Source organism: Acanthopagrus latus, chromosome 12 (assembly GCF_904848185.1).
Source record: "Acanthopagrus latus isolate v.2019 chromosome 12, fAcaLat1.1, whole genome shotgun sequence".
NCBI lineage: Eukaryota > Metazoa > Chordata > Actinopteri > Spariformes > Sparidae > Acanthopagrus > Acanthopagrus latus.
Genome location: NC_051050.1, coordinates 25359601 through 25387420, shown reverse-complemented (window position 1 = coordinate 25387420; position 27820 = coordinate 25359601). Strand labels below are relative to the sequence as shown.

The following is a 27820-nucleotide window of genomic DNA, read 5'->3' as shown; positions in this document are numbered from 1 at the left end:
CCTCCTCCTCCTCCTCCTCCTCCTCGTCCTCCTCGTCCTCGTCCTCGTCCTCGTCCTCCTCCTCCTCCTCCTCCTCGTCCTCGTCCTCCTCCTCGTCCTCGTCCTCGTCCTCGTCCTCGTCCTCGTCCTCCTCCTCGTCCTCCTCCTCGTCCTCCTCCTCGTCCTCGTCCTCGTCCTCGTCCTCCTCCTCCTCCTCGTCCTCGTTCTCGTCCTCCTCCTCCTCGTCCTCCTCCTCCTCCTCCTCGTCCTCGTCCTCGTCCTCCTCCTCGTCCTCGTCCTCGTCCTCGTCCTCCTCGTCCTCGTCCTCCTCCTCGTCCTCCTCCTCGTCCTCGTCCTCGTCCTCCTCCTCCTCCTCCTCCTCGTCCTCGTCCTCGTCCTCGTCCTCCTCCTCCTCCTCGTCCTCCTCCTCGTCCTCCTCGTCCTCCTCCTCCTCGTCCTCCTCCTCGTCCTCGTCATCCTCCTCCTCCTCCTCCTCCTCCTCCTCCTCAGCCAGCACTCAGAGAAGAATCACCTGCATGTCGGTACATCGTCACAGACACCAAACTTGAATTGTCTGATTGTTTCTTTTCTTTTTCCACACGTGTCCGATGAAACAGTTTGTTTACACTCGACTCGGTGCGTTCACGGTTCACTTTCTGCTCGGTACTCGTTTACACACCAGCCAGGTGAAGCGCTGCTTGGCTCTTGCCTTCCCTCCGCTCTGATCGACACGTTCACAGTCTGAACGAATCGCTTTCATCTCTCTCTGAATGTCGTTCCGTCTGACGGGACATTGACTTTTTGATTTATTTTGCTCCTACAATCATAAAGACTTGAGACGACCTGCGCTTTTGTTTTTTTGAGCTTCGGTGCACCGTGATCGTCTTCCTCCTCCTCCTCATCATCATCAGCCAGACGATCACTCGGTTGGACTTTTTCTAAACTCTGAGTTTATCGATTTTTACTTATTTGAAGTTTCCGAAGGGGTCGAATGTCACGAAGAGAAACGTGTTCCTCCTGCGAGCGACGACGAGGACGTCGTCTCCTATTCTTCTACAATCTATGAGCAATACAAAAAGGAGCGTCGGAGGGTAAACGGACACTTTCACTCTCACTTTCAGGTAATTTTACACTCCGATCGGTTTCGACCACAAGCGAGGCGCGACTTTACTCAACAGTCTTTCTTTCTATACACTTTTTTTAACGAATACTTCTCTGATGACTTCATAGTGCACTTGTAAAAATGGAGTTTGTGTGTGTGAGTGAATCTTTTCCTTCTTTGTTTCTGTTGCAACTTGAAGTGCAATGATTGAATCCTTGTTCTGTTAATTTATTACTAAACTGTTACTGAAGCTGATTGAAGTTGTACAAAAAGCAAAAGATCTTTATTTACATCCTCTTTTCACTTAATCTTTTTTTATTGTCTGGTACGTGAGTGTCGAGGTGGTTTCTGTTTTTAGGAGAAGCAAAAAAAAGGCAATATTTTTGGAGTATTTATCGGCGGAGACGACGCAGCAGGCGATCGGTCGCAGGTTGGATTTGCAGAGAATCTTTTTTCTTTTGCCAAATAACGTTTTCCTGTACAGATCTGAATCTTTGCTGACGTTGCCTTTGGTACAGAGATGCATCACTGGTAGCTGACTTAGCGGTTCTTTTTATGTTGTGGGATTTTACTATTGCCAAAAATTCAGCGACGTTACGAAGAATCCAGCATCTCCACCTGAAGAACACTATTTAAGGGCTTGTTGTTGGTACGTTTGGGAGACTTGAACGACTTTACGAAAATGTTGAATATTGCAGCTTGAAAGGGGAAAAAAAACAAACATTTGAATAAAGACTTTTAAATGTTGATTAACATGCTTCAAAACACAAATTGTAATTTTGAGTTTATAGTAAAACAAAACCAAATGAAATATTCACGAAGTCGTGTCGTTCTTTTGTTTTACAGCTTATTCACATTGAAGGGCTCATTTGTAATTCAATTAACTATGTGTACTGAAGTTAGCATGCTAACAGCTAGCCTGACAGCCTGGAGCTTCAGTTCACTACTGAGTCTAATAATCAACAACATGAACTCATAAATGTGACAAAAGGAAATATTTTGACTCCTATTTTCATTATAAACAGAAAAATCCAACCGTCTGAACTCGAGTTTGTGTCTCTGACTGAACTCAGACCAGTTTAATCTGCTTGTTAACTCATCGTCACTTCGTTCAGACTGGGACGACAAAATGTAGTGAAGCCGAAGTTTAAAGTGGATAAAGAAAAACAAAAAAGGAATATTCTCCTCTGAAGTGTTGTGGAGTACAAGTGCAAAGAAGAATTAAGTAAGTAAGTACAACTATCATACATTTGTATCAAAGAACAGGATGTTGAGTAAATATAATTCTTAGAGAAGTTAAAGTCACGTGTGTCACTGACAAATCCTTCCCTCTGAAACACGTTCAGGTGCGTCTGTTGCTGAGTCTCAGTTCAGGTCTGAATCCTCCAGAGGAGCATCTGAAGTCTGTCCCAGTCTGAAGCTCCTCCAGAGGCTCCTTCTGCTCCCTGTTTCTGGAGGATGAACCGCTACGATCCTTCGTGGCCTCACATATCCCAAGATTCTTTGCGCGCCCGAAAAAGAAGAAAGAAAGAGAGAAAATGGCGACATCGCGTGGCGTAGATCGTCACTTTCGCGAGCAGAAATCATGACGTAAGAGTTAAAAATCAGGTGATGCAACCAGGAAATGCTCCAAAGGCTCGACCGTCACATTTAACAGCTGACCAGGTGAACAAGGTCTCTGAAGGACTCACCTTCACAGACCCCAGAGGCCGAGTCCTTCAGAGGACGCAGACCTGAACTGGGACACAGAAACAGACTGTCAGTGGCAGAAAATGGACGACGTCGATTAAAGAACCTCCAGATTCGGCTTAAAAACAAAACTCGAGTAAATGTCCTCAGTTACAGTCCGTCACCGGTGAACCAGTCGCTCTGAGGATGAGCGTCCGGTCACCATGGAAACTGAGTTAGCAGCAGGTAGCGGTGACGCTGCCTTTTGAATTCTGACCATTTCATACGTAATGCACCTTTAAAAAGAAAAACACTGTCAGGCAGTTCTGAGCAGTTTTAAGGACGTTTTTAAGTATTAACTTCTCCACACGCGTCGCCCTCAGGAGGACAAATACATTAATACACATTTAAAATGTTAAATCTGCTTCTAACTACATGAATGTTTTTATTATATTATTTACTTCACGCATAAAAGCAAACAGTGATTCTGATTGGACGAGGGACACAAAGGAGCAGGAACAGGTTGGTGCTTCATTTTATTTTGAAAGGAAAGGAAATATATAACTGGGATATAAAGAGGAAAGAAAACAACGAAAAATGAAAAACATTATAAAGTCGATTTACATTTGTATGCTTTAAAAATCATTTCAAATATGAAGTCTTAAATAAATACTTCAATACATTTAGGCATGCGGATATATTTTTCATGATTTACATTTCATTACAGTATAATTCATAAAATGACTTTCGTCTTCGTTATTATTGCACTTACGTTGTGATGGGTTCGTCCTAAAACCACTCACATGCATAAGGTCATGAAGGTCAAACTTCAGGGCGGGAGAAGAACGATGACGACACGCTGAACGGAAACGTAGAAAATAAAAACAAAGTGACGTAAAGAGAGACGATAACCTGCTGCCGAACACGACAGACTGACAACGTTCAGCGACATCGTGAAGTTCTGTGACACCGTCGTCACGTCTGGGCCTGAACGGACCCGCTGCACATTATTTCCTCTCAGTTTCTGCCATAGGTTACATTTAGTTTTCTTCAGATGGTGAGTTATTTATGTCTTTATCACAAGATAACAAATGTTTACTGAGAAAACAGGAACATTTTCCTCAAGAGCTCCACATAATGAACTTTGACTTTTTTTCAGAGATGATTATTAACATTTCCTGATGACAAATGACATATTTTACTAAGAATATAAGACAATATTCTCGATCTCCAGAAAAGAAAGTCATTATCATGAAAAGATAAATGTTTTTGTGTTAATGAGTTAATTTTTTTATCTGACGTTGCTTCTCAAACTGAACTGACCTGCTGCTGCGTCTTAGGAAGACATTTGTTATTTTGTGGCAGCGACATAAATAATGTGTGAAACATTAAGGTGTTGTCAAGTTAAAATGGAGGAAATAATGTGTGAAACGTGGCCGCTCAGGGCTTCCGTAGCCGTGACTGTAACCGTGTTTGAGCTCTTCATCGATCTCTTCAAACCAGAAGGAAAAAAAAACAAACACGTGGAACTAAAACTCATTTAAATTCAGCATCAGTGCACGACTTGTTGACTTCAGCTTTTCAGTTTAACGTTTTGACAGTTAACACACAATAAAAAATAAATTCACACTCACAACAAACAACAACAGCAAATAAAGTTGAAACGCATCTGAAAACAATGAAGGCAGTGAAGAAGAGATGAGTCAGCGACCAGCAGGGGGCGCCGACCTGCTTCTGCATCAGCTGATGGTTTTAGATTCATGATCATCTGAATGTTTCCTGTCTGTCTTTGGATGTTTATTATCGATTCATCTGCAGATTATCGATGAATCCTTCAGTGAAAATCAGTTTCTGAACTAACAGATATTCAGTTTACAGAAACTTTTCTCACAACCAGAGAATAATTTGACTTTTTGCTTTAAGAGAAAGTCATTAAATGAATAATTTATTATTGAAATAGTTGCTGGTTTATTTTCTGCTAACTTGTTTCAGCTTTAATAATATTTTAACCACCTGAAACACTTTTTACTTCATTCACGTGAAGTTTGAATGTGTTTGTGTTTGATGATGATGAGATAATTAACTTTGTCATCACGAGAAAACAAACGTTTTCCCTCAGTAACGTAATAATGTGATGATGTTTTCTAGTTAAGAGATCTTTCTGTCGTTATATTTTCCAAGAGTGAGTTTGACGATGAGTTAACAAGCAGATTAAACAGAGAATCTTGTTGCATTTTTCTGTTTATAATGAAAATATGTGTCGAAATATTTCCTTTCTTGACATTTAGTGAGTTAATCTTGTTGGCTTGTTCGACTCTGAGCTACAGGGCTGTTAGGAGGCTAGCTGTTAGCATGCTAACTTCAGTAGACGTCTTGTTGTTTCTTCACTCTGTATCGAATGAATTTCTCCTCGATGTGGGATCTGATCCTGTGAACATGTTCAGGCGTCTTCATGCACTAAAGTTTACAGCACAGACGGTCGTCACACGTGAATGTAAAGAGCTGCAGCAGCTGCGTTCAGTGACGAGAGTCTGAACGTTTCCTGGGTCGTCAGCTGAAAGGAAAAAAGTGAAAACTCAACACTGGCGTCCTGAAACAAACCCATCACAGCGAGCTACAGTACGACTCTGACGTAACGAGAGGTTAGAGGTTGTATCCTCGTCAGCAACACCAACATAAAAAAGATTAGTGGTCCATCTTTACAAACGACACACAGAAGTAAAAAAAAAAAAGAAAGAAAACGCACTTCTGAGCAGTTTTCTGATGGTAAAAAAAGAAATCAAGGGTTTTTGTTCAGATTGCACCGAGGTATCTCCAGGTGATTCAACCCCGCTCGTCCTCCTGAGCCGCTTCGGCTCCATGAACCTTTAAAAAACACATTCCTCTGATGAGCCGGACTAGTTCTCCCAGTCAGTGCACGGGAGGCCCTCGTCCTCGGACTCGGACTCGGGCGAGGCCTCTTTGATCCTCCTCAGAGCCTCGTGGATGCTGCGGGTCAGGGCGTCGGCGGAGTGGGTGAAGCTCTTGGCGTGGCGCGGCTGCTCGGGCCGGGTCCGGACCTTCTTCAGCCTGACGCCCTGCCGGATCTGAGCCAGGATGTTGTTGCTGTCGTCGTCCGGGTCGGGCGCCAGGACTCGCAGCTCGGCCTTCCTCAGGTGGAAACTGCCCCGCTTGAGGGAGGCCAGGACCTCGTCCATCGGAGAGCTCGCTGCAGACACAACGACACCGACACGCTGAACACTGTCACCATCCTGCACAATTCAGTTTAAAGGAGCAGTCTGTAGTTTTACTTACTAATAATCAAAACACTCTTTGTTCTCATGACTGAATAAACAAACTGACTTTAAAGGACAAAAGCACAGTTCATACTGTGGCGGACCCTGACACCTTTCTAGCCTCAAACAGAGTTCTGGGCCCTGATGTTCCTCTGAGAACAGCTTGTTTATTCACTGATGGATCAAAGTTTGTGTTATTACCTCATTAATATTGTAAATATTACAGTTCTGACTTTGTGAAACATTAAAGGGGCACTAAACAGCAGACGTGTCATGGTGTTGTAATAAACAATTCATACAAATCCAAACAATCTGCAGATCTGACCAATCACAGCAGTCAGAACATTGAACTAAAGATGTTATATTAAAACCTGGACGCAGCGTTGGAGACGGAGCGTCATGAGTTTGGCTGAAGGTAAAGACGCTGTCACAGCATTCACACCCTGACTGAGCCGGCTAACTTCCAGTTTAGCACCTGGCTAACGTGAATGATGAAATAATATGATGGCCCAAATTCTGACAGTCAAATGAGTCATTTCTTCGTTTATTTCACAGGAAAAGGTGAAAGCCTGAAGGCCCCCTGAGGATTATGACTTTGAGCAGAGACATTTGTTATGAAGTAGAGATGTTTCTTCCTCACCTCTCCTCCACTGCGAGGAGTCCAGCGAGGCCGTCTTCCTCAGCTTCTTCCTCGCCGTCAGCAGCTGGCTGCTGTCGAAGAATCGAGGGGAAAATGGAGCCAGAGGCAGAGAAGAAGATTCAGACTCGCAGGTGAGATGTCGCAGTGGGCTGCCCGTCTCCCGGCCTTCATCCTGCTGCTCCTCTGAGGGGGGAGGTGGAGGTGGTGGAGGAGGAGGTGGGGGAGGAGGAGGCGGAGGGGGAGGAGGAGCCAGTGAAAGGATAGCCGGGGAGGCTGAGAGGGGAGGCAGGGAGAGGAAGGGAGCCGAAGCGTCCAGAGTTTGGAGCTGGACTGAAGGTAGAGACACGCTGTCGCAGGCGCAGGCGTCGGCCGGAGGCGGAGCAGAGAGTTCTGGGAGATCTGAGATGCAGTCGGTCTGGACGCCGGCCGCCTGCGTGCTGGGCTGCTGGACGCCTCGCCTCCGGCTGTGAGGCTGAGACAGACGCAGCCGGCTGGACTTCAGCGTCACCTGACCGGGATAACGCTGCGAGGAGAGTCAGACACAACCGTCAGTCAGAGGCAACGACATCACCACCTGTTGGGATTTACAGTCATCCACATCTTGGCTTTCTGGAGCCAGAAGTGACCATATTTGGATGAGAGGGAGGAGCCAGGATGTCCACACTTAACACTTACCTGACACTTACAAGATGCTTTTAAACCAAATTTAAGAGTGACTTTTCTTTCTACATGTTACACACAGACACAGTACAAGTATATAGAGTAAAGATCTGGTTCAGGAGATGGTGACGCAGAAGAGCACAACACATAAAAAATAAGGCAATTAACACCTCACAGATTTAATGTAAGACCATTTAATGATGAAGAAGACATGAAACTAAGCGCTGAGACCATCAGCTCATCAGGAAACTGTTGTAATGAATCAGGAGAGAAGGATCGCAGGTCTGAGTGACGTCTGCATCAGCTTCACTTCTCCTCAGTCGGAGGTCAGAGGTCAAACCTGAGGTCACAGTTTGTGTCTCACCTGTTTGAGGCTGCGGAGTCGGTCCAGAGTCCTCGTCCTCTCCTGACTCATGCTGGAAGTTCTCTGGGCTTCGTCCTCGTCGGCTTCTCCTCCCTGTAGGAGACAACAAAGATCTGATGAGGTGACGAGCAGAGACGACGACCTGAGACTGTCGCGAGTGATCCCTCTTCACAAACAAATCAATAAAGAATCTTTGACAAAGAAAAATTAAACATCCGTGTCTGAAGCGCAGCTGCAGGCTAATGCTAAGTGTTGAAGTGTTTTGTTGCTGCAGAGAAACAAACCAGGAGACTTTTTGTAAGAACCTCAGAACTTTTCTCTGTTGAACGAGTCTCACCTGTAGCAGCGTCGGCAGGCTGCTGCTGTCACCATGGTTACCATGTCGCTGTTGTGTCTTCTGGTTGTGATTGACGATACAGATTTCCTGTTGAAGACAGAGAGCGTGTGAATGAAGCGCTGACCCGACCGGTGCAGCTCTGATGAAACCTTCTCCAGCCTCGTTCAATCGGCGCTCACCTTCTTGTTTTTGAGGTAGACTTTCTTGGCGGTGATGCGGCCGCGGCGAGCCTCCAGCTGCCGCGTCCTCTGCTGCAGGACGCCCAGTTCTTCGTCTCTGAGCGGGGACGGCGGCGTCGCGGGGTCTTCTTCCCCCTTCATGGCGTCGGGGCTCTCAAAGGCGTCGTAGTACACCACCTCGTCCTGACGCTCTGAGACGACATCATGGACATGAAGTTTAGACTCGGAAAGATTCATCCAACAGTTCAATCAAGACACAAGCACAGCGAGAGGACGGAGATCTAAATGGGTAAGAAGTTGTAAACATCTGTATGGTGTTACTATGACATCTGGAGGAGACCAGATGTTGGCCTATGAGAAGTGGAGGTCGGAGTCAAACACCTGGACAGCTCCAGGTGATTTTATATCCAGATAATCGAGCTGTTTCAGCTTCAAAACGCCACTGAGCCTTTATAGTAACGCCCATGGTTCCGCCTCCATATCCAGGTTTAATTAAAGGTTCTCAGTCTGTGTGAGACTGTTCTGACTGAGCGGCGCCCTCCAGTGTTACTGTTTAACAGCTCCAGTCTGTCACATTAAGCTACAAACGGACGGCGTCTCACCTGTCATCTGCCTCCGTAGACTCTGCAGCTGAGCGTTGAGCAGCAGCTCTTCACAGCGCAGCACCTCCGCCTTGATATCGTACAGCTGCAGCTGGAGCTCGTAGTACAGCGCCTCCAGCTGGTCCAGACGCAGCATGGCATCCTCGCCACCTCTCAGACTCTGCATCTGGAAGCACAGAGACACGACATCACTCTTTAGCCCTCACACAATCGCACCCAGAGGAAATATTGACACATGTAGAGGCAGCGTTTGACCCCGGCAGTCGCTCCCAGTGACTCATTTCCACTGTCGCTCACCAGGATGTTATTCAGTCCGCTACAGGATGCCGGAGCCATGAGGTCACAGCTCGACCACGAACGTTATCTGTCAGCTTTCTCTTGTTTGTGTGAAACTCACTGAGGGCCTTCAGACCTCAGGTCAGTGTGTGCTGTAGTTTACCTCCTCCTTCAGGCCGTGCTTCTTCTGTTCCAGGCAGATTTCTTTGGCCCTCATCAGCTGCAGCGTTTCTTTGGAGACGGCGTACTGCAGCCGCTCCATTCGCTCCACGGCCGCCGTCCACGCCGACTTTCCAAACTTCTTCTGGTCGGCGCGCATCCGCTCGTACAAAGCTGCAACACGCATCAATGTCAGAGATGGAACGATTAGTTGGTTGTTGATGCATTGATGGACAGAAATGAGAAGGCAACCCTGCGATTGATAATCGATCGATCTGTTACTTCTTTGAAATCACTTCCTGAAACACATTTCATAGATTTATGTGAAGTCGTCTCTATTTAATTCCTCTTATGTGATTTCAGCTTCTTCCTTTTTGGCTTTTATTTTGAAATGTTGTCTTCCTGCTTTTGCTTTGTCTGTTAAAGAACTTTTAAAGAAGCAGTTATTGTAATAATTACTTTTAGGAGCAACTTTATCTTAATATCAGGGCTGCAACTGATACTAATTTTCATGTTTGATCATTTCCTCTATCAATCGATCAGTGTTTGACTCTGTAACTGGAGTAAATCTCCAGTTTAATGTCACAGAGGAAAGAAACCAGAAAATATTCACATGTAAGAAGCTGACATCAGAATATTCACTGTTTTCTTTCAAAGATTACCCAAATTGATCAACTGATTATCAAAGTAGTTGCCAATTAATGTAATAAATTGTAAATAAATTGACTAATTGTCGCAGCTCAACTGAAAATCTTCAGGTCTTGGATGGTAAGTCAAAGAAAAAACAAAACATTTAAAAAGATCTATAAAGTAAACTGCACCAGAGAGCACTCAAAATTACAACATAAGATTAAAAATACAAAAAACCCACTATTATTAAAAACAGAATGAATAGAGCAACAACTGAAATGATTTGTGTGAACTACAGCCTGAACATAAACATGTCGACATGTTTCCTGGCAGTTCAGACACATTTTCAGGATTAAATATTATAAAAGTTAAAGGGACTTTGGTGTGACAGTGGCTGGAATGTGACGCAGCCTGTTGGAACATTAAGTGCACTTTGTTATGGAGTAAACACGCAACACGAAGGTTCAAAGGTCAGAGACAAAGCTGCTGCAGGGCAGAGAGGAAACGACTGGTGTGTTTACCTTTCTGTGCTCGAGTCGTGGTCTCAAAGAACTTGACGGTCAGGTCCTGGATGGAGAGGACGGCGGCGTGAGCCTTCCTCTGCCACTCCTCATCCTCCTTCCTCAGGCTGTCGACGCGACGAGGACCCAGACGCTCCGTCTCCAAGGAGATCTGACGGGGGTCAAACAGACAGTGTTCACATCCTTTACAGAGGTGGTGCAAAGAAAAGTTTACACTTTCAGCAACACTTTCAGTCGTTACTGTTCTTACTCTATTCTATGTTTTATTTGTGTGTTTAATGTCTAATTTCACCTCTGAGTCAGTTAGCTGTTAACACTGTTTTTCACTCTATATTTGTTTACAGTGTAGCTAAATATATGCCAAATTAGCCGTTAGCAGTTCCTGTTTGCAGAGTTGGATGTACAGACACGTGCTGCCAGATCACTTTCATGTTTAAGAAAATGTAAAAACGCCAAGATTCCAAACCAAGTTCTGCATCAGAAGCATCTTTGTGCTACAGCTGAGCAGATTAATGGATGTTTATTCACAACAGACATCAAAATTAATTCCGTGGAAAGTCACACTAGAGCTATAAATATGACTGACTGAGTTATGACTCTGCGGTCATGACGCAGCACTCTGGGGGCGGCGAGGGTTTTAAAGCGATTGCCTGCAGGAGCTGCGAGCAGGTCGCACTACAGTAACTAACTTCCTGTTGTTTTGTAGAGCATCAGCATCCACCTGTTGCTTTCACCTCCTTTCAGACCTCCTGCTGACATCCGACACTTCTGAGATCAGAGGAGGAGGCTGTCAACTGGTAACATCAACATCACCAGGCCCCCTTAACAAATCACCTGATTTTAAGAGTTGTTGTGGGCAGAAGAGAAACTTAACCTTTGTGAAACAGAAGTACAACATTTGCTGAATTAACAAAAAGGCCCAAATAGTTCTGAATGTGTAACTCAATAACTCACTAAATAGAGCAGATGTCAAAGTCTGTGTTCTTTCTCTACAACAACAACAAAGATGCTTGCGGAGTAAGTCCCCAGACTTCCTTTAAAAATTGCTCAATATTGTAAGTTGTTGACTTAAAAGGAACTTTATAAACTTTGTAAAACATTCAACTGACAAATTCTAAATCATTAGAACATTCTTGTAAATTCAGCATTAAATGTAATACGTGAAGCCAACTATTAACCACAATCTCACCAGACTCCCTTAACAAATCAGCTCATTTTAGCAGTTGTTAAGTAGTAAAACTTTATAAACATTATGAAACTGTGTCTCTGACAGATTCATACTCATTGTGTCCTTGTTGTAAATTCAGCATTAAATCTTTCAGCTGAAGTTGTTTGTCTCCTTGTAAAAAGTGTCAGTTTGTGGCAGCATGTCTGTACCAGCCTGTCTGCTTCTGTGTCTAAAGTGCTAAAGTCTTACCTGCCAACATTGATCAGCTGTTTGAACACACTGTTTACACTGATTTCACCATTTACACTCCATTTATGAAAGAAGAAACATGTTATTGATCTAAACATGTCACATGTTACAAAGACACTAAACAGGAACAATATAGGCGACTTCTTTGTCCCCGTGGAGAAAGTCCCCAGACTCCCTTAAATGTGTCAGTTTAGTGAGTTGTTGAGTTGGAGACACTTTATAAACTCTGTGAAACTCTGTCTCTGACTCATTCTGCATTATTTGGACCTTCTTGTTAATTCTGCAAATGTTCTACATTAATGTTTCTTTCTTGGTGTGATAACCATCATTTGTTCCAGTGATGTCTGTGCTCACAGAGGTGCCTCGTCGTTTGAAAAGGCCTGTTATAAAGCGTTCACTGCAGCACTGTGTAATACCACAGAGTCACAGCAGGTGGTGGTAACAGTGAGCAGGCATGTCTGTGCGTGTTTGTGTTTAGAGTGACACTAACCCAGTGTCCTACTGAGCCGCTGGAACCAAACATAAAACAACGCTCTGATAACAAAACAGGACGAATCGGATCGCACGTTTGGACGAGAGCTTATGTTCCGAGGCACGTCATCACATGTGGACCTGAGCGGAGCCGTGGAGCCACTCGTGTTGGGCCATGTGAAAAAGAGTAAGAAATGGGGAAAAAGGCAGTGCCACGTGGAGTCCTGTCCCCCCCACCCCTCACTCTCCACCCTCCAAGTAAAGACCACATGGAACAAAATGTACACAGACAGACAGAGTAGCTCCCTGTGAGCCTCGTGCACGTTCACTGTTAATATCTCAATGTAAAACAGATGTGTGGAGGTGCTCAAAATAAACAAGAACACAGTTATCACCATCAAACCTCAGAAGGCCTGGATTTATGTGTGTGTGTGTGTGTGTGTGTGTGTGTGTGTGTGTGTCTGCACGTGAGGCACGAGAACAGGGAGTGGTTTTGGGGTGAAGCCGGGAGCGAGTGGGGGAGGAGAGATTACGTCAGAGACCAGAGAGGAAAAACTCCAACAGAAAAGAAAATAAAATCACTTCAGGAACGAGAGAGAAAATGTGAACTCGTCACTTTCGGCCCTGAAACAGTCGAACCTGATTCTTCTACAGAGTCCAACCTTTGACTCCAGCAGAACCACAACTGGCAGTGAAACTGGCCCTGAGCGGATCAGTCGGACCTGCTGACACGTCACCCCGTCTGTCTCCTGGTGTTTCACCTTTTTGTGTTGTTGTCACACTGAAGTTGAGCGTCGATGCAACAAGTTGTCTCTCAATTCTGCTTTTTTAATGTTTTAGTGAAGGCCAATTTTACTCCGTAGAGCAAAAGTTACGTGATGGATTTGTCAGTTTTACTTTTATCAGCTTAATCAAATCCGGTCCTCTGACCATGGGACCTTCTTCATGAAGCCTGGGTGAACACAACATGGTGTTTTATTAAGATGACATCACTGGTACATGTTGAAAAGACATCTTAAAAACGTTCATGTGTGTCATTAAGCTGTAGATCATCGTGGCCCAATGCTTCCTCCCTCTGGTTTCCTCCAGCAGACCAACACAAACTAACATGTGAACAGTGTGAATGTGAACACTCTGGACCCTCTCGGGTCAAACTGCAGGAGGAAGTCACGGGTGTTTAATCATCTCCACCTCGGATCAGCTTTAATGTGAACACATCGCCCGGGTGAACACACTAACGTTCTCCACGCTTCAGACGTGATGCTGTTACGTGTGTTGAAGTTAAAACCTCCAGCTTCTTAATATCTCTCCGTCCATCAGCTCCGTTCAGTCGGCGCCGAGTTTGAAAGAGACTGGAGTTGAAGATATTTTTAAAAAAAAAACAAGATGTCTCACTCTTTAGCAACTTCTGTTATCAGCTCCAGAAAAAGATGGTGCATCTAATTCAGATTATTATTAATTTGGACTTTTTTAAAAACAATTTTAATGTCACACTGATTTTGTTGTGGTTTTATCTGACAGGAAGAAGGCATCTATCAGTTGGAGTTGTGGATCAATTTCATGAATGTATTTAGTGCCACAAAGCTGAGATGAAGCAGGACGAGCACTGAAAGAAAACCAGCAGGATTCATAATAACATGCCAGTCTGTACAGACATTAGAGGAGCGGTACAGAGCAGGACACTGTGCTGCTGGACTTCAGATACATTTCAGGTGAGAGGAAATACTTCAACATTCAGGACTGACACTGTAATTATGTTGTGACAGTAACAACAGTAGACGAAACAAATCACAGAAAAAGGAAGAATCCAACGTCTGCTGTTAAATATGTGACGCTGAATCAGTCATCTATATTCTCACAGTGTGACTGAGGACAGGTGAGGTCACTGAGGACAGGTGAGGTCACAGAGGACAGGTGAGGTCACTGAGGACAGGTGAGGTCACTGAGGACAGGTGAAGTCACAGAGGACAGGTGAGGTCACTGAGGACAGGTGAGGTCACTGAGGACAGGTGAGGTCACTGAGGACAGGTGAGGTCACAGAGGACAGGTGAGGTCACTGAGGACAGGTGAGGTCACTGAGGACAGGTGAGGTCACTGAGGACAGGTGAGGTCACAGAGGACAGGTGAGGTCACTGAGGACAGGTGAGGTCACAGAGGACAGGTGAGGTCACTGAGGACAGGTGAGGTCACTGAGGACAGGTCTGCACACCTTTACGTTCACACCGTATCCTTTCATATTAAAGACTGTGGTAACCTGAGAGGTGTGGAGGTCTTTCACGCCGGTGTAGTTTCGGCTCCTCGCACGTTGTTTCTACTCTCCTGCTTGTGTCTAACAGCCGGCAGGAAGCAGCGGGGGAGCGATGTGGCTGTTCACACCTCAGCTCAACAGCTGCTGGTGACACAACACAGATGTGTCAGACTCGCTGCAAATAGAAGTGACGCCAGTTTCTCTGGTTAAGTGCTGCGATTACAGCGAGGATAGCGGTCACGGTGGTTCTTATCTCTTGGGTTAAAATAGCACGTCTTTACCAGGATGGACAGAAAACGCCGGCAGGGCCTCTCACTTCTCACGTCTTATTTTTCCTTTTGCTGTGAATAAATACAATCAAGCTTAAAACACATATCAGACTCTTTAGTCCCGTGTCTCTATATAAACCACCAACGAGTTCACTAGATCTTTGCTACTCGCTAACAGACACCAGCCTCGTTAAGACGTCTGATTCTCCTCATCAAGATCCAGATCTATTCCCTGAGAATAGAAACTGTCAATAAAACTGTCCCGACTGACAACGTTCCTGGGTCCATCCACGTAGTGGCCCTTTAAAACGTCAGACGTAGAAAATGTCTTTCAGACCTACGGACACCTTAGAGTTACCGGTTAACATTTCTGCATGTCTTTGGTTTGTGGGAGGAACTCAGAGAACCTGGATAAAAACCCACACAGGCCCAGGAGAACATGCAAACTCCTGCTCCAGCCAGGACTCGAACCCGAGACCTTCTTACTGCAGGGCAACATGGCCAACCAACCTGTGGTGAACATTCAGCTGAAGCTTCCTGTGATCTTTTAAACTCTATCTGCTCGACACATTCAACTGCAGTCGATGACAGAGCAGATGGAGCAGCGAGTGAATGAATGAACAAATGAATGAATGAATGAAGGAACAACAAAGGGTGTCGGGTAGTTTGGTGAATGGTGCGGCGTCGGTGTCCTGTTGCCTGGGAGGTCAGAGGGCAGCCGTGAATTAAAAATGAGGTTTCTGAGCTCCGGTGACGGTTTCACATCGACTGTCACACGGCAGCCGTCGCCTTGGAGGAAGAAAAGCAAATCCTCACGTTGAGGAAGCAGCACAGCTTCGACCGAAACGATGAGTTGATTGTTGCGACTGATCGCCTCTTGGTCGACTAATCGATTGATGGCTGAATCTCTGCCATGTTAGTGACAATAAAAGGGATTTAACGATAGGACGGTGAAAGATTTTGTCGCAGATCACAAATCATGGTATGAAACGTTCACATCGCTCCATGCCTTGATGGAAAATCTTGATGATGTCACCTTGTTTTAGAGATTCTGATGGACGTTTTATAAATTAAAACTAATCATTAGTTAAAGCTCTCACTCGCTGTGCAGCCTCTGAACAGAACCACCTTAAAATATCCCAGATGAAAACACCATTAGATCATCATCACCTGGATGTTCTCACCAGTCTTTCACCTTGAAACACTGCGATGCTTCACAACAAGCTCACGTGTCGCCTGTTCACACTTGCTGATGAGCTCAGAGTCGTCTGTGATTCTCGCAGGCAGCTGATACTCGGCTGCTCCGGTCGTTTCCAGTTCACCTTTACGACATTAAAGTCGGATGCAAACTGTATGTAAATTAGCGTCCTGCGCTCTGATTCCTGACTCGCTCTCCCTGCCTTTTCTTCTTCTCCATGATACCCTGACTCATCAGTTTGGGAGAAACCAACCGCCTCTGCCAGCATCAAGAATTCATTTGCATGCAGCTTGTTTTCAGCCGTTGGATCGCCCTGAGGGCGGCAGGTGCTGGAGCTGAAAACTGGAAAACAGGGTTCAGCTTCTCGGGAAAGAAGCAGAGCGGTTCAGAGGTTACACGCCTGAAGGTGAACGTGACTCCAACATTCAAACATTTTTCCCTGAAAACTACAGAACGTCAGAGGGACGTTTTCACATTAAAGACATGTTGAAAGATTGAACAAGCTGTTTCCAGCTATTTACTGATGTAATTCCACAGAGTTTGACTCATAATATTCACAGATATGAGCAGAAGCAGCAGGACGAGCTCCAAACACGCAGCTCAGAAGTATCTTTCATTCGTTTGTAACAAGACTTTCTGTTCAAAGTCTCAAACCTGAGTCAATAAAACGTTTTCAGATTTATTCGTCTAATATACACGATCAGAATGTCAGTCTGATCATGTTATCGTCTAATCAGAGTCAACTGATTCTGCTACTATTTAGATTTTATATTAAAACTAAATTTCATTCATAAATTCGCTATTTTTGGCTTTTGGTCAGTCAGTGACAGATTGTTTAAACTATTTTCTGACACACAACAAAAACAGGATGATTCAGTTACTGATAAAATAATGCATGAAATATATATTCTACAGTAACACTTCACCCTAAAATGAAAACTTTGGATGAACTGGTCACTAAAATATCGTTTTATTCTTGAAAAGACTGAATCATTTCCTGAAACACCTTTCCTGTCAGGCGAGGCAGACGGTGTTGGAGAGCGGATATCTTTAATGAGACGTGGAGACATTTTCCAGCTGTGTTTGTGCCGACAGAACGACAGAACCCAGTGTTTACTGTGCCTACACTTCACCAGACTAGAGCAGCAAGATGCAGCTGTTTGAGTCGGCGTTTTTTTACAGATGTCACTGAAACAGGAGGACGCAGTACATCTGCTGTGGACTACTTTCATCTGTGGATTAATCCACATTTGGTGCTCTGGTGAGTATTTGTGGCAGCAGGACGGTGTGTGTGAGATTAAGTCAAATGAAACTACGGTGTGTGTTCGTGGTGATGACAGTGTGATCATCCACCTGCTCACTGACAACAACAACAACAAAAGAATCAGACGGATCCTTTAAGAAGAAAAAAAGTGCTGCTGTGAAGTTTCTTAATTTAGATCAGCAGCCGCCCTGTAACCAGAATACCATCATAATGAACACTCATAAACACACCCACACTGTCACAGTGTTGGCTGGTGGCACGACGCTGGACGAGCATGCTGTGAGAGGAATGTAGTTCAGACGAGGGAAAAGTACTAACAACAACACTGAGAACGACTGAGAGACCGAGAGAGAAGCAAAGACAGCGACACAGAGACGGAGTGTGTCCGGATCATCACACGTCAGTGTGATTTACAGCTACACTGCAGTCACACACACCGACACCGCTCACTTCACTCTTTCACTGGAGCTAGCTGCCATTAGCCAATAAGCTCATTTAGCCATGAAGCTAAGTGGCCTCGTTAGGGTCAGCAGCCTCCCAGTGAAGACGTCTGCTCTTGGTTCTCTTTAGCAGGAAAATAGGTGTCGAAATATTTCCTTTCTTCACATTTATTAAGTTTATTTTGTTGACTTATTAGGGGGGCTAACAGGCTAGCTGGTTAGCATGCTAACTTCATAGCAACACTACACAGATGTCTTCGACTTATTTTCTTCCTTTTTTTCACATTTTGTGGATAATCTTAGTGACTTTAATGTAACTTTAACGTTTTAAACTAAGCTTACATTACCTCATAAAAATAGAATAGATACGCAATAACCATAAGACAGATACATCACCTCATGAGGTGATGTATCTGTCTTATGTAGGATAAATAACGATGGTGAGACAAATAAACATGGAGAACAACCATCTTTGCTTGTGTAGGTCATGAGGAGGCATCCGTATGAAACTGAGACTGTCTGAATAGTTTAAAAGTATGTAACCTCGCCCTGCTGCGCTGCTGAACAAGTGCAGCAGTCGTGTGAAGCGCTGTGACCTGTTGGCCTCTCCAGGCATGTGTTAAGACTGAACGCAGCTCTGCGAAGACAGTCGGGATAAGTCTGCGGATTTACGTCCCTTTTCAAGCCTCTAATGAAGAAAAACAACAAAGAGTGAGTGGGGAGCGAGTGTGGAAACAGAGGAGTGTGCTGAAGCTGCAGAATTACTGAGTGGTTTAGTGGCTGCTGTAATAATACTTATGCTGGTTGTTAAGCCGCTCTGGGCAGAGAGGGAAAAAAGCCTCTCTGGCTGATCCTCTGCCCTCCACAGACCTCGGCTGCAGAGCTGCAGGGTAGCACCGAGCTACTACACCATCGGCATCATCACATGTAGCCTCAGCAGCTAATGCTAATGTCATTACAGCGGGCTTAGGAGCTCAGTCGAGGACATTAACGTGCAGCGGTTCAGGGCTCATTTCCCAACACCGACCTCGGCTTTTAACACAGCCAGACCGCAAAAATAGCACTTTAACTGGTGGATGAGACGCGAACAGAGAGGCAGTCGAACACTAAAGTCAGACTGTGCTCCAGGACACAACACGCCGGCCACAGTCAGCTCTAAACCTACTTAAATCAAGCCCTAAAACAGATGGTATTTGTATCCGTGTGTGTGTGTCAGTGTGTATTACCTTAATCTGCTGTCTGCGCAGCATCGCCAGCTCCCTCATGTCCCTGAAAGGCTGAAGCAGGTAGTGGTAGAGCTGAGTCGTCGCCTCCAGCAGCCCTCCGTACGCCTCGTCCTCCTCGGGATACACCTGCAGCAGCTCCACCATGCTGTCCACGGCTCTGTGTCGGTCCAACACCTGGGACGCAAACCAGGAGAGAAAACATGAAGCTGGGAAAACTTGTGGAGCAATAAGATCTCCAGGGTTTAGAGACGAGGCTGATGATGTTTTCATACCAGCCGAAAATCACATGAAAAGATCAAAACCAGGGTGTTTCTTTCCCTCCTCTCAAGGTACAAATATGTAAGACTTCTGCAAACATTCTTTTAAAATGACTCGACTTTTGTTCTATATCTTGTTGAGTTGTGTAAATCATCCCAAATGTTTCCCAACAATGCTCAAAACCAAAGACATCCACGAGTTAGGCTCAGACGATATGGCCTGTAGATTATATCGCTGTATTTTTGGAATCTCCTCAAAAACACATCATAAATGTTCACAAAATCAAAACCATCACAGCATTTTTGACCAAATGGCTCGAAATCAATATTGTGGGGACGACTGTTGGTGCAATGACATAACAATACACAGTCTCACATCAGGATGACGATGTATGATCAATATATCGCCCCAACTTTAACTCATCCTCTCTCCCAGCGATCGTGTCTTCTGGTTGTTTGGTGTTTTTAGAAGAGCAGCTGGAGAGATTCGCTGTTTCTTCATCACATCTGAATTTCAGCCTGTTTGTGAAAACTGGGCCAAAGATACAAAAAGAGACCGGCTGGTTGAAAACACTCCACAGATGTAGGCCACAGATCCATCAATCATTGACCAGAAACTTGCAGTTTTTCCCCGTCTGTGTCCCGGAGGTCAGCAGAACTAGACTGACGGCTCACCTGCCGTCAACCCGACACGGCGTCAGCTGATCGATCAGATTTTAATGGCTCGCTGTGGTTGTTAACGAGTGGTGATAATGTAAAGAGCGTGAACACTGATGAAACATTAACTAGAGCTGAAACTTTGAGGGCTGGATGAAGTCAAACATCCTGTACTGTCGGTCATGTAATACTAGAGAGGCACTCAGTTGAGAGTATACCTCCGCCAAGCCCAACAGCCCGCTTAATTCAATCAAGACCAATCCCATATCAAATGAGATATATTCAGATCGTACAAACCAACCGACCAACCAGTCCTAAAACCAGCCGACCGACAGACAGACGAGGTGAGAACACACCCTCCTTGTCAGAGGTGATAGATGTTGGTGGTATTTGTCTGATCCTGATTCAGCAGTAAACACAGTTTTAATGAGAGTTTCTGCAGACTGAGTCACAGATGATAGAGATTAACGAACTTCTCACACTTCCCACTTTGAAATGTTTTCACTTCGGCGTGCAAACTTTATGCTTTGTTTGTGTTTGTTGTTAGCGTGGTGCTCGTTAGCCGCCGACTGCGCCGCTTTACTTCAGCTGTTTACATGACACAGCTCACGTTGGAGTGTACGGGTAGTTTTTATGATCTGGTTTTACCGCCTGACACACATTTATATGCACCATCAGCACTGAGTATGGAACACATCCAACTGGTCGTCTCTCATCTTTGAGCTGACGGACGTTTTAATGACACAACAACCAATCACCTCATCGAGGAAATAACCAACAGCTAAATCACAGAACAAAGCAATGTGTGTTTTTAACCAAACATCCTTCAGTTCATTCAGAGAGCTGTTCAACAGAGCGTCTGCTCAGATCAGTCCAGGCGACTTCCTCCCGCTCAATTAAAAGGCAAAAAGTGCTCCAGCAAGACGGAGCGCCGACAAACTGGAAGAGTCAGTCGTGATGACAGGGCTGCACGTCACCCCGAACATCCTGTAATTATGTACTCATGGCACATCAGCGCGCTCTCTGCAGACTGACGGCTAAATATAGCAAGTGAACATTTTTTTAGATGACATCTCTTAACAAAGATGGAAGTCATTTTTTTCGTGACACCTTTTCCTTTGTTCAGTCAGTGGCTGTGCTTGGAAACACAACAAAACATATAAAAATGTTAAGTAGTTCAGTTTAAGATCAACTATCAGACACATTCGCTGCTTTTAACCGAACAACATTCTGATGAAGATTTACATTAACAACACAAGAACACATTAAGGGTTTAAACAAACGATACTTCTCAGTTAATTTTGTCTCCAGGAATATCTCACAGCATTCAGTAACTCACACGTCATAATGTTCTTAAAGCCTGAAGAGCTGCAACTATTAATTGATTTGTCAACCATTAAATTAATCGCCTGATAATCTATTCAGTGATTTGAGTCAGCGACATTTTTCTGGCATTTCCTGACCAGATAATCAATCGATTAATAAAGAAAATGATTGACAGATGAAGTGTTTGATCCTCAGGTAATCCTGCTGCTGGACGCTCAGACTCGTCCATCACAGGCGCTCTGACTTCCTGTATGTCAGCAGCAGCAGACAGATTTGAATATGTAAATACAGCTACAGCAGGAACCGAGGCTGCTGCATTATAAACAGCTGTGCCAGTAAACGTCTAATTACTGAGTGAACGCAGCATGTGAACTCCGGTGCTGAGCGTCTCCCGGCTCGTCCGGCGGCCGCAGGGGGGCAGGGAGTCGCTGCACGGTCGGCCGGTGGTTACCACGGAGACACAGACCCAAGGTAAACAGTGGGCACAGTGTTCCAGCTGAATCGCTCAGTGTCTGCCCGAGTCCCCAACGTGGAGGAGCAGCCTGCACTTCATATAAGAGTCTCCATTCATATCTATAGCTGCTCGCAGAGAGGGGAGCACTTCATCCGGCGCTCTGCACGCAGGCCGGGCGGTGCTACGCCTCAGGATCCTCTGAGGCCGGAGTGACGCTGACGTGTCGTACAGTATGACTTGTATCTGCGTGTACAATAGCTGTTCTGATGGTGTTTGTGTCAGGAAACAATGAGCGGCCTGTGGAGGGCAGGACATACGGAACGAATCAGCAACAGTCCGGGCCAAATTATTCTCATTGTTCCGAACTCAAACGAATTTTACAGCATCGTTCCCGACCACACACACCGCGCTCACACTCTTTACTCTGTTTTATAGATTTACACTTTCCCCTCCAGCTTTGAAAGAGCTTTTGTTTTAAGACTCATTATAGTTATGAATTAAGACTCTCCACACAATAAAGTCCAGTTGTTCTTTGAATTTAGCAAAGCGAGCGCGACATCCTCCGTCTGTCAGAATACGCTGTTGTCTTTTGGCAATATTTTCTGATATTGCTTGTTTATGTTATAGAAACAATCGTGGTGATATTATTATCATTATCATTATTAATAATAAAAAAAAATACAATCTTTTTATTCCCTTGGAAAAAAAAACACAGGAGACAGACCAGTTATCAGTCTGGAGGATTATTGGGCCAAAATTGATTTAAAAGCTGCAAAATATAAGAACTGTGTTTGCGTTTTTTTCCAGAGCTCCCTGAAGTCACCACCACCGCCGCAGCCAAAACAGACTTCATTAAAACCATTGAGAAGATTTAAGCCTCTCAAAGGGATCTCTGGGCCTCTGCAGACTTGGATTATGTCGGACGAGACATTTGATGTTGTTTTGGTTGCGAATCTTCACCTGATTTATCTACAACCATGAGATACGTCATCGAATCAGCTGTGATGCTCTTCAGCGTCTGAGCTTTAGATGTCTCAGAGGTTTTTCTTCTGACATGAGAGTGAACTTTGGACTGCAGGTCAAACGAGACATGTCGAAGGATTTCACCCTCGGCTGTGGGGAGTCCTCATGAAGATCAAGTGTTGCCTGAGTGACGTTCTGTGTCGTCCTTATAAAACCAGCTGCTGAGCATCTCCCTCAGAGGAAGAAGTGCGACATTACGTCATTAAATGATTTCTCCCGGCTGGGCCGAGCGCTCACCAGCTGTTTGTGCCTCACGTGTCAATCAGAGAAACAAAAACAAGGAGGCGGACTCGTCTCCTCTCAGCCATCACCACCACGGTTTCATTCAGACTGCACAGCTCGGCACTCCTGTCTGCTCTCTGTAGTATCTGACACATTTCTTACTGGCATGAATGAAAATATAACGTAGCTCGTGGAGCTAAATGCTAAATGTCTTCACTGCGTGGAGAGATTTTTATAGAATATAAAGTCTAAATTATCTGATGTGAATGTTACAGCTGACTGAATGTCTTTGTGTTGTGGACAAAACAAGGTATCTGTGGAGGTTATTTCAGACTTTGGGGAAACATTTAACAGCATTTTTACCATTTTCTGACATTTTATAGGCCAAACAACTGATGGATTAATCAGGTAATTAATCAGCTATGACAATAATTGTTAGTTGCAGCCTTAATATTATATTAATGAGTTTTAAATTACATGAATGTCTGTCTGACTCAACGTCTAGTTGGAGTTCTCACATGCAGTTAGCTTTAGGCCACAATTTCAGCAGCATTTTAGCCTGTATTTGTTTACATTCTGGTGAATCAGCTCCACCTAAAGTATGCCGAATTAGCCGTTAGCACTTCCTGTTTGCAGTGAACTCAAGGACGTACAGACATCTATCACTGGATTACTTTGAACCTGGGGAAAACTTAAAAAACACGATTATTCTCAATCAAGTTCTGCAGCTCTGTCTTCTATGATTTATAGTTTGTCTGGATTTGAGTAAAGTTGAAATGTGAATGTTTTCTATGACAGCAAACTGGAAATCATTGAAGGACGTCACCTTGAGCTTTGGGGGAACATTTATCTGCATGTTTTTAAGCATTTTTTAGACCAAAACTTAAAAACATGCAGATTCTAAAGCGGGTTCTGCAGTAATAACCAGCGTCTGTTTTCTATGACTCCTCCTCTATGACATCAAACTGAAAACATTTGATGATGTCATCTCGATCCATCAATTCTCACCATTTTCATTTTAAAGATCAAACAACCGATCGACCGATTAATCCAGAGTGAAATAATCGTTGCTGGCAGCCCCACGAGTCTGTCAGCTGTCTGGACTGAAACACTGAAACCATCTCAACAGCTGTGATGACACACCATTTTTTTTTTTTTCCCTTTTTGTTGTAACTCCACCTCTGATTGTTCTGCTATGTTTTCTGTGTAACTCCCTCCAGCCGCCCCTCAGTGTGATGTCTGGCCAGGCCGGATCATATTACAGGCCTGAGAACGTGCAGCAACAGATGGTGGATCACAGGGGGGACAAAGGAAGAGGAGGAGGAGAGAGAGCAGCAGACCATGAGGCACAATTATGCTCTGAAAGCTTCATGAGTCTGAGCAGCCCGAGGTCGACCCGGAAAACCTTTTCCTGTAATAAACCTTTATAAACACACAGAACACTCACACAGCTACATTAAAGGAGCAGGAAGTAGTTTTTAAAATCTATATATATGCCTAAACAAACTGATCTTAAAAGGACAACACAACTTCATACTGTTTTGTTTACATGTGGCGGACCCTGCCACCTGTCCAGCTTCAAATACTGGGACCTTCTTGTTTATTCACTGATGCTTCTGAGTTTGTTTTGTTCCCATCACTGATTTTCTACAGTTTTAATTCCTCCTCCTGAACTACACAGTGCCACTTTTTACAAACATCCCTCAGACTTGAAGAAAAGGTAAATCACCTCCGTCATGCGCCTCTTGGCCCGCTCCACTGCGTCCTCGTGGCCCTTCTGCCGCAGCTCGCTCAGGCTCTCGTAGTACTCCTCCTCCGTGTCGTCCTCCTCGGAGAACAGCACCTGTGAGAGGATCTTCCAGCCGCAGGTGTCCAGGGCATGACCCAGGTACACCTGCAGCTGGTAGCACAGGGCGTCCGTCTCCCGCTGAGACACTCCCGAGGCGCCGAACAGCACCGTCCACACGCCGGACTGCTCCTCGGGGAACGGCGGTAGACACGGCTCCAGGTCCGAGTTGACGGCGCACAGCTGGTAGTGGGCCGCCCGCAGGTCCTGGATGGAAAACAGCCCGGCCCAGCTGAAGTCCTCACGGCCGTTCCCTTCACTGTCCCCTGGGTCCGGATCATCCGGAGACAGCGGGACATCCACCGGGTCCAGGATCTCGATGTCCAGCACCTTCGGCGGCGTCACAACATCCCACGAGCCCAAACACTCGGCAGTCTTTGAGACTTTTAAAGCCTTCGTGGTGCCTTTAGGGACCGAGTGCGGTCTGACTTTACCCGTCGACATCGGACTTCTGCTGTGTTTTTCGGGGACAGGAAGCGCAGCGGCGTCCAGGTCCAGGTCCAGGTCCAGGACCGTGGACCGCCTCTGTACGGTTCTGTTATGGCAGGTTATGGCGAACTTTCCCTCGATGTCGTTCCAGGCCACGATAAAGACGAATTTATGCTTCTCTTTCTCGTCGAAGACTTTGGGTCGGACGGACACCCACCCGGACTCCAAGTTCTCCTCCATCGTGAATGACATCTCATCCAGCCAGTGAAAACACGACGAGCGGGATCCGCGTTTAGCAACAAAACAGTGTGTTCTGGTTCGGAGGCTAACGGCTGCCGCTAGCTGAGGGCAGCTAACGTCGGATGAGAGCTAGAATCTGTTCTGTTCGGAGGAGCCGCGGACACGACCGAGACAAAGACCGTCCAGCGCCGCTCGTGCGCAGCTGCTGAGATCGCAGCTGACGTCGTTTTCCGTCCACACGGTCCGGTTCGACGTCCGGACATGAAGAAGTTCAGGCGGCCAGACGCGCTCGGTCAGCGCGGTGAGAGCGAGGCTGAGAGGTCGGCTTCCCTCGCGGGGCTTCGGTTGTCATGACACCTGTCCGTTTACCTGGCTCGCGCTCCCTGCCGCTCACCGTGACGCTCTTTGTCCGTTGGAGACAATGCGGACGGTCGCGCGGCTCCGCTCGGCTCGCGGTGTCACGTGTGAGCTTCTGTTTACAAGCAGTGAAGGTGCGTGTTGTCAAATCCGGGGAGGGATTTAACTGCTGCACCACCCCCTCCGCGGCGCCGCGTTCACGGTCCGCAGAGAGAGTGGGAACAACGAGCGTTCTGCGAGTCAATTCAGAGCCAAAGTCATGTTTAGTTATTTATTAAAGGTAAACCTACAAGTCTTGTTCTTCAGATGTAAGAACACATGGTCATTTGACACATACGAAGAAAATGTCACATCATTTGCTCAACATTGTATTTTATTTACCTCAGTATTTTATCTTAAATCGTGCTGCTAAAGCAAAGTTCTCACCACTTAATTTGTCAAAGGGGCTATGTGCGATTTTTTAAAGTGGATGTATGTATGGGTGTGTCTCCTATGTGTTTTTAGCATTAATTTTCTTATATTCTTGCAATATTCTGTCGCTGCTGTGACAAACAACTTTCCCCGTCTGCAGGACCTGCAAGGATTAATGACTCTGATTCTGAATACAGTATACAGTAGTGCATACAGTAGTTGGTTTTTTTTTAATCTGTGTATGTATTTATGCATCTACTACCTCAATAGATGATTTTGCACTAAATAAGGATTGCACTTCATTTCGTTGGAACCTGTTACAATGAAAATAAAGATATTCTTCTTCTTCTATTCCTCTTATTTTTGTGACTGCTTAAGCATTTGATTGTATATAGTTCTCTGTTTTATTTATCATTTATATTTGTCCTTACATTTTGATTGTATCTGTATTGTATGCTGGTATAATGACCTAATTTCACCTTGAGGATAAAGAAAGTTATCTTTTAGGATTTTAATAATGTTTTTAGAGAACATAAATAAGCGATGTAGAAATGACCATTCAAGTTAAACTCTTAGTGCTGTATTGTAGTCAACTGGACGTGCTGCAGTTTCTTGAGGATGTTTGACATCTATTCCAAGAGGCTTCTTCAGTTTCTAACTAATTATAAGGGAGTTGTTGGGTTTTAAACTCTGTAAGGACGTGTCCTTATAAAGATGTTGCTCGAGCTACCTGAGCTCAGGTGAGAATGTTTGTTAAGCTGTGTGGGGAGAAGACCCAGTACTGCATCGTAGGCCACCTCCAAAAAAGACCTCACAGACTTCAGCACTCTATTCATATCAATCCAAACATTATCACTGACTCAGGGTCCAGACAAAACACATCAGAGAACAAATCACCAACAAAATTACTTGTTTGTTTGATGTATTTTGTATTGTCTTATGTTGATTCCCTGTTGTAACAAGTACCTAAAAGTCAAACTTGAGTAAAGTAAAAAATATTGTAAGTGTTTCAGTAAATGTAAGAGTCTCCTGTAAAAATAGAACTTCAGTGAAGTCTTGAAGTATCTGATATTAAATGTAATTAAGTATTTTAAAAAAGTAAAATAAATTATACATCTATTTACAGGAGTGTGAATAATGTCAACTTAGACATTCAACATTTTTCTGATAATCACCATCAAATACATCTAAAAATGCACGATTTTGGATGCGCATGTAATCTGCCAAGTAACTACTAACTAGTTGGTGAAGGTTCTATATTTGACTCCATGTAGTGGAGTGGAAGTATAACAAAAGCAGGAAATGAAAATACTCGAGTGAAGTACAAACTCTGCGCCCAAACTTCACCAAATTAACTCTCATATTAGTTTTACATGTTCTCCGTCAGCTCTGTATGAAACCCTGAATGAAGACGAGGAGAAAAGACTTTGTTCACGTTTGTTTATTAATGATTTAAAGCTCCAGGTTGTTCACACGTCCCGTCAGTAAACTCCCATATTTACTTAGGAAATGCTCTGGTTGACCATGCAGCCAAATTAGCATTCCTGTCCTTGTAAAGCTCTGTCCTTCTGCATTCTCTTGTCACAAAGATCTGCTGATTTGAGGAAGCATAAACTGAGGCTTTCCCATGGATGTAAAGATGGAAATAACGTGTGGCTCCACAACAACAGCAG

At 44.8% G+C, this 27820-nt stretch overlaps 1 protein-coding gene and 1 long non-coding RNA gene across 6 annotated transcripts; one reads left to right on the top strand and one right to left on the bottom strand.

The window, feature by feature from the left end:
* Nucleotides 1-3268: 3268 nt before the first annotated feature.
* Nucleotides 3269-26305, bottom strand: jmy (junction mediating and regulatory protein, p53 cofactor). Its single transcript, XM_037116972.1, has 10 exons — nucleotides 24594-26305; nucleotides 18926-19099; nucleotides 10393-10543; nucleotides 9246-9415; nucleotides 8807-8972; nucleotides 8205-8395; nucleotides 8026-8112; nucleotides 7689-7781; nucleotides 6665-7187; nucleotides 3269-5957 (listed from the first exon to the last, which is right to left on the bottom strand). Exons 1-10 carry the CDS (start codon nucleotides 25389-25391, stop codon nucleotides 5647-5649), a joined length of 2664 nt encoding a protein of 887 aa, XP_036972867.1. The 5' UTR covers nucleotides 25392-26305; the 3' UTR covers nucleotides 3269-5646.
* Nucleotides 10448-24584, top strand: LOC119029828. Of its 5 annotated transcripts, XR_005078102.1 has the most exons (5): nucleotides 10448-10585; nucleotides 11099-11189; nucleotides 13802-13992; nucleotides 17178-17256; nucleotides 22427-24584. It is a non-coding gene; the product is annotated as an uncharacterized LOC119029828 (long non-coding RNA). The 5 variants fall into 5 exon arrangements; XR_005078101.1 differs by lacking the exon at nucleotides 11099-11189 and having other exon boundaries at nucleotides 10499-10585; XR_005078099.1 differs by lacking the exon at nucleotides 10448-10585 and having other exon boundaries at nucleotides 10595-11189.
* Nucleotides 26306-27820: the final 1515 nt, after the last annotated feature.